Below are 7,459 nucleotides of genomic sequence, written 5' to 3'. Positions count from 1 at the left end.
GTTATGAGTCAACCACATTGCTCTGGGTCTGGAGTCACATGTAGGCCAGACCAGGTAAGGATGGCAGTTTCCTTCCCTAAAGGACATTAGTGAACCAGGTAGTTTTTTCCAACAATTGACAATGGATTCATGGTCATCATTAGACTCTGAATTCCAGAAGGCTTTTAAAAATTGCATTCAAATTCTACCCATCTGCCACGGCAGGAATGGAACCCAAGTCCCCGGAACATTACTTGGGTCTTCTGGATTAACAGTGCAGTGATAATACCTTCAGTCCAGTTATGACTACCTCCCCTGCTCTTTCCCTTATCTTCTTCTTTAGGCCTCTCTAATGATCATTGGCCCAAAGATAGCAAAGTTCTGCAAATGCTTACTATGAGTAAGGTGAGGGGGCCAGGCTTGAGCTGACCTCAACTCAAATACTGATTCAAACCCAATTAATTTTCGACACGAGAATAGTGAGAAGATGCTGTGATTGCACTCCTTAGAACACAGAAAGCTGCGTGGAGCTATTCAAAATTGTGAAGGGTCTTGATACATGGATGAGGAAAAACTGTCTTCACTGACAAGAGAGCCAGTAATCCTAAAGATTCAGATTATAGATAATTGGCAAAAGAAGATGAGAAGGCTTATTTTTAAGGCAGTCAGTTGATTTGATCTGCAATCAAAGCAGATTCAGTAATAACTTTCAGAAGGGAATTGGATAGATACTCAGAAATGGAAACAGTTTCAGGTGTGCTAGGATAGGGCAGGAGGAGAACAGTACATTGGATCGCTCTTTGGCATGATGAACCAAATGGCCTCCTTCTGGATTGTATCTTTCAAGAGATGACCAAACAACACTTACCTTCAATGCTCTCCAGCAACATCACGGGACCATTGCAAAAGGAGGCCATTCAGCCCATCTTGTCCATACTGACTCTCCAAACGAGCAATTCACTCCATCCATTTTCCCCCTAACTCCCTGCAAACCTGCACATTTTTCACAGGACAGTCCAATTCCCTTTTGAATGACTTGATTGAACCTGACTTCATCAAAGAAAACCCATCCCATTCAAGGATGGCGCGAGCACTAGTGATTACCAGATTAAGGGTAAGGACAGTGAATTGAACTGAATTGAATTGAATTGCGTTGGATTGAATTGAATTGTATTGAATTGAATTAATTTAGCTTTATTGTCACATGTACTGAAATGAGTACAGTGAAAAGCTTACAGTTGCCACATTACAGCACAATCTTAGATACAAAGGTACCTAGGTACAAATACTTAAGATAAAATTCTTAGGAAACGAAAAAAATTAGAAAAGTAAAGAATTAAATAGTCCAGCATTATAGGTCATAGGAATAAATTATAAAAATAAAGAAGTAAAAAGTTCACAATATAAGTCTTTCTGACCCAATCCTAGCCTCAAAGGAACACTCCACTGCCTTGCTGCTGCATGCACTGGACCCACCAACATGGGCAGAATGGCCTGAAACATGATGCCTAGGGGCTTGGTGGCGGCAGAGCCAATGAATGATTTTGAAAAAAAATTGGATGGACATTTGAGGAAAATACAATACACCTGCTGGGCTATGGAGAGGAGGAGATGAAGGCCTAGTGGTATTATCGCTAGACTGTTAATCCAGAGACCCAGATAACATAAATATCTGGAATTAAGAATCTAATGATGACCATGAATCCATTGTCAATTGTTGGAGAAACCCATCTGGCTCACTAATGTCCTTTAGGGAAGGAAACCTCCATCCTTACTTGTCTGGCCTACATGTGACTCAAGACCCACAGCAATGTGGTTGGCTCTCAACTGCCCTCTGGGCAATTAGGGTTGGGCAATAAATGCTGCCTAGCCAGCGACGCCCTCATCCCGTTAATGAATAAAGGAAAAAAAAATAGAGCAGGGGAATGCTGTACAGACAGATAACATTGATTTGATGGGCTGAATGGCCTGCTACTGGGTCAGAATGATTCGGTCTTGTCATTGCTCAATAATAACATGACAGAAGTGTTGTAGGGGAAATGCAAAATGTCAGTTTCAAAGCAATTGGGAGAAAAAAAAAATCACAAACAGGTCAGCCCAAATTAGAGAACTGGATTTGTGAATTTAGAATCGGTCACCCAAATGCAAAACCCCATTACCTTGATTTCCATTGGATTGTACAGTTCATTCTTGTTACCCTGACTGCTTCCTTTGTAATTCAGATGGTTGGGAGTGGTCGGGTGAATGACAGTGGACTCCTGAGATTGTCTGTGACATCGCTGGCAGTACGCATAGATTAGCAGGGTGATGAGGGTAGCACCCAGGAAGCAGGAAACTCCAGTGGCAATCAGGTGGTAGACACTAAAGGCTGAATGAATGAATGGTTAGGATTTTAAGAGCTACACCAGACTTAAAGTCATAATCTACCATACTATAATAGAACACAGCCAGGACATGATGCTCCTCAGCCATGAGTTATCATTCATCCAACTCATAAGACATATTGCTGTGAGGTAGAAGCATTATTGTAACACCCTGTAACTCAATCCTTAAGTACACAGCATTGTCTCCTGAGTCCTCTCTCTGTAAACTAATCCTCAGGTACACATAACATAATAAATAAGAGCTGCAACAGGCCATTCCCCCTTTTGAGTTTCTTCCACCATTCAGTATCATGAGTCAACTGATTGTGGGCTTAAATCCACTTTCCTGCTTATCCACCCTCTCCCTGCAACATAATCCTCATTTTCCTTGTAGATGCAGCATCTGTCCAGCTCAGTCTTGAATGTAGAGCCATGCAGCACAGAAACAGAACCTTCAGTCCAATCAACCCATGCCGATCAAGTTCCCCAACCAAACTAGTCTCACCTGCCTGTGCTTGGCCCATATCCCTCCAAACATATTCACTGACCCAGCTCCTTTGCTCTCTGTGGGAAAGAATTCCAAAGTTTAATGACCCTTTGAGAGAAGCAAGTCCTACTCATCTCTGACTTAAATGGGAGACCCTTATTTTGAAACTGTGTCCCTTCGATCTTGATGTTTCATTAAGATCATCTTTCATTCCTCTAACCTTCAATGAGTACAGGTTCAACATGTTTGACATGACAGGTTTAGTAAGAGTAAAACCAGAGGAACCTCATTTACTGAGTAAAGGTTGGTAACCAGGCAGCAGAAACTTGAGGTGGTTGGTAAAAGAACCACAGGTGAAACAAAGGTGGAAATAAACTTCTTTATGCTTTGAATGGGTAGGTTTACAAAGGCACTGTCTAATAGGCTGATGAATAAAGATTCAGTAGCAGCTATCAAAAGGGAATTGGACAGATTACTGAAAAAGAACGCAGGGATGTGAGGAAAAGGCAACAGTGAGAGAGCTTCCGAGTGGGACTAACTTGATTGTTTTTGCTTGAGCTGGGATGGATATGATGGACCAACTGATCTCATTCTGCGCTGTATCATTTTATGATCCCAAATGGTCTGCATTGGGAGAAAGTGAGAAACATATCAACAAGAGTAGGTCATTCAACCCTTTGAACCTGCTTTTCCCTCCAATAAGATTATGGCTGATCTGATTTTAACCTCAACTCTACATTCCTGCACATCCCTGATAACCTTTCATCCCCTTGATAATCAAGAATCTATCTACCTCTGCCTTAAAGTTATTTAAACATATCTGCATCCACTATCTTTTGGGGAAGGAAATTCCAAACCCTCTGAGAGAAACAAGATTTTCCTCATTTCTTTAGATGGGCAACATTTTATTTTTAAACTATGACCCCTGTTTGTAGCTTCTCCTACAAGAGGAAACATACTTTGCACATTCACACAGTCAAGTCACCCAGGATCTTATATGTTTTATTTAAGTCACCCATGATTCTTCTAAGCTTCAGAGGATACAGGCCTAGCCTTTTCTCATAATGCAATTCACTCATTCCAGGCATTACAGCATGAAACCCGATGTAGCTGAGAATGGGAGATAGTGACGTAACTGGGAGTGGGAACCAGTGAGAAACCTGGAAACAGCAGATTGTGATGTGCCTGCAAATGAAAGATACTGATGAATCTGGGAATTAAATATATTGATCTCACTGGAAATGAGACATAATAATGTAACCAAGTAAAGAATTATTATGGAAAGTTCTGGGGCAGTCTCAGCATTTACTGGTAAAAAAATGCCCCAATCTTTCATGACTCTCTGCCGGGACTCACCTCCACAGCTGCTATCACTCCCAATAGCTGATTGGATCACTGCAGGAGAGAACAAGAGTAATATTTAACCTCAGAGTAGTGATACCTCAAAGCCCAACAGCGCTAGATTCTTAAATCTCAAACAAAAGTCACATCAGTGCATTGCTTATGTTGCTGGTTGAGTGATCAAGAAGTCTGGAAGTCCTGAGACTATAAGTTCAATTACCACCATTGGCAATCTGAAGATTGGAATTCAGTGAATTCAGTCAAAAAAAAATCTGGAAATAAAAAGGCAGGTATCAATGTGGCCATAGTAATGTCACTGGTCTAATAATCCAGGCTAAATGGGATAGGGACATAGAACATAGAACACAGAACATTACAGCGCAGTACAGGCCCTTCGGCCCTCGATGTTGCACCGACCCATGAAACCAATCTGAAGCCCATCTAACCTAAACTATTCCATTATCATCCATATGTTTATCCAATGACCATTTAAATGCCCTTAAAGTGGGCGAGTCTACTATTTTTGCAGGCAGGGCATTCCACGCCCTTACTACTCTCGGAGTAAAGAACCTACCTCTGACATCTGTCCTATATCTATCACCCCTCAATTTAAAGCTATGTCCCCTCGTGCTAGCCATCACCATCCGAGGAAAAAGGCTCCCACTGTCCACCCTATCTAATCCTCTGATCATCTTGTAATGGATACAATTCCCACAATAGCACTTGATCATAGAATCCCTACAGTGTGTAAATAGGTCTTTTAGCCCAACAAGTCTACACCAACCCTCAGAGCATCCCACCCAGACCCATTCCCCTATAACCCACACATCCCTGAACACTACAGGCAACGCAGCATGGCCAATCCACCTAGCCTACACATCTTTGGACTGTGGGAGGAAACCGGAGCATTCGCAGGAAACCCACGCAGACACGGGGAAAGCATGCAAACTCCACACAGACAGTTGCCTGAGGGTGGAATCAAACCCGGGTCCCTGGTGCTGTGAGGCAGCAGTGCTAACCACTGAGCCACCGTGCCATGCGTTGACTTGAATCAATTACTCCAGAATTGGAAGCTAGTCTCAGTAATGGTAGTCATGACAACCATCATTGGTTGCCATAAAAAACACCCCATTTGGTTCACTAATGGCATTTTGGAGGAGGAAGTCCTGACCTGGTCTGGCCTGGCCTACTTGTGACTCCAGACCCGCAGCACTGCAGTCGATTCTCAACTGTCCTCTGTAATGGCCCTGGTATGCCACTCAGATAAAGGGCAATTCAGGAAGGGCAACAAATTTGCCAATCCCAGCCAATGCCCACTGTCCATGAAAGAATAAAAATAAAGCAAAATGGAGCTGTCAGACTGTCAAACAAATCCAACTGTTTTACTCGTTCTGGTCTGGGCCCTTATTGTGACTTCCTTGCCAACATGTTTGGCTCATAACATCTCACGGAAGTCGCCCACAGCCCCTGAAATAGGAGCGTTTTCTGTATCAAAAATACAATGGGTTTTGAGTGTTAGGCTCCCAATCACAATCTGTAGGGCGGTCACTAATTTGAAAATACAAGGGATTAGGTTGCTGTTCAGGTTGGTTAAAGAGACGTCTTACTGTAACATGCAATCCTGTCTCTCAGAAATAAGCTCTCAGAATGAATATGACAAACTTTGAATTTCAGTCTCTCTCATTAACTAATTCAACACAACAAGATCCCATGGACTGCAGTGAAACGTCGAGAGGCTCACAAAGCAGAAGCAGGTCACTCAGCCCATTCAGACTGTGTTGGCCAAAGGAAGGGCTAACTGCCTTTCAGCTTTAAGTCTGTAGCCTTATAGGTTATGCCACCTCAAGACCTGCATTTATATGGTGCCTTTCACAGCCACCAGATGTCTCAAAGCGAGTTAACAGCAGATGAAGCACTTCTGAAGCATAATTAAGGTTGTTATGTACAAAAGCCAGCAGCCAATTTTCACACAGCAAGATCCCACAAACAGTGATGTGATTATGACCAGACGGTTTCTTTCTGAAGCTGTCAGATCAATGTCTGGTGAAGAAGAAGAGTGGATTTCCATTTGGATGATGCTGAGGTCGTTACAATCATTAGTTCAGAAGAAAGATAGTACAGTGAGTAGTGAGGAGAGTGAGCCAGCCAGTCTGAGGACTGATGCTAACCAGTCACTAGGACATTGAGTGACATCAGGTAGAACTGCAGATGTTCTCTGTGCAGGAAGATTGGACAATTAATCTTTCTCTCAAACTAAGTTTCCACTATTCCGAGGAACAACATGGGACAGTTCACGACAACACTCACCTGGAATTTCATTATAGAGACACGGCCGAAACTGGGTGCCGTTCCCCACACATTGCATTGCCCCTGGACTCAGAGTTTCACATCGGCGACTGCGGAACTGTGTGTCTTCCTCGTTGCACAGGCTCCATTCACTCCACACCGACCAACCACCTTAAAAATCAGAAGACAATCTTTTAAATTTCCAACAGCTTTGAAAGATTCCACTGTAATATATCTTCACATTCAATGAAGAAAATGCCTTCATCGAGCAACTTTCATGTCTGTCAGGAACATCTTGGAAAGACTTCACTCACAATGAATTACTGGCAAATGGTGATAAAAGTATGTTATATTTGTCATTCTGATCCTGGTTTCCAAAGTCCTCCATGTCCTCACCCCTCCCTATCTATGTATCTTCCTCCAGCCCCACAATAGTTCTGATGAAGAGTATCTGGACTCAAAACATTAACTCTGTTTTCTTCCCACAGATGCCGCCAGACCTACTGAATTTCTCCAGCAAGTTCTGATTTTGTTTCAGTTCTCCAGCATCTGCAGTTCCTTGTTTTATTTTTGTAGTGATTAGATTGAGGTTGGCCAGGTGGATCCACTGAATATGAGTTCCCTGATTGGGGCTATTAACCTGGGCCAAACAGGGAGCCCTGGCTGACAGATATAAACAGGAGTCTCAGGGATTCTCTTGACTGTAGGGACTGGCTCTGAACAAGCTGGTCAGAGTCCATGTACTGTGCACATGTAAATAAAGGGTGACATGGTGACAGGATACCAGCCTCTACGGAGTTATTTAATTTTAGAGGGATATGGAACCCCAGATATAGACAGAGGGAGTGAAAACCAGAACGAGGGAGGCAGTGAGAGACAGAGTGAATCAGGACAGGGATCCAGAAGATAGCAAGTCACAAATAAATGGAGAGACAGACAGATCGAATGAGAAAGCAGGGAGAGATGGAGAGAACAAACAACGCAGGCCCAACAGCTAATGAGC

General features: G+C 42.9%; 1 protein-coding gene across 1 annotated transcript in view; it reads right to left on the bottom strand.

Moving 5' to 3' along the window:
- The window catches only part of LOC125483531 (semaphorin-5B-like), a 10,699-nt gene extending 3,855 nt beyond the window's left edge, over positions 1–6,844 (bottom strand). Inside the window, exons 1-4 of the mRNA XM_048599260.1 lie at positions 6,781–6,844; positions 6,478–6,627; positions 4,186–4,224; positions 2,139–2,347 (exon numbers count right to left, since the gene is read on the bottom strand). Of these exons, the coding sequence (XP_048455217.1) occupies positions 2,139–2,347; positions 4,186–4,224; positions 6,478–6,627; positions 6,781–6,844 (462 nt within the window). The remainder of the gene's footprint in view (positions 1–2,138; positions 2,348–4,185; positions 4,225–6,477; positions 6,628–6,780) is intronic.
- Positions 6,845–7,459: the final 615 nt, after the last annotated feature.

This window comes from Rhincodon typus, chromosome 7, assembly GCF_021869965.1.
Source record: "Rhincodon typus isolate 14 chromosome 7, sRhiTyp1.1, whole genome shotgun sequence".
In the NCBI taxonomy this organism is placed as follows: Eukaryota; Metazoa; Chordata; class Chondrichthyes; order Orectolobiformes; family Rhincodontidae; genus Rhincodon; species Rhincodon typus.
Note: the sequence above shows the minus strand (reverse complement) of the source record. Positions and strands in the feature narration are given on the sequence as shown.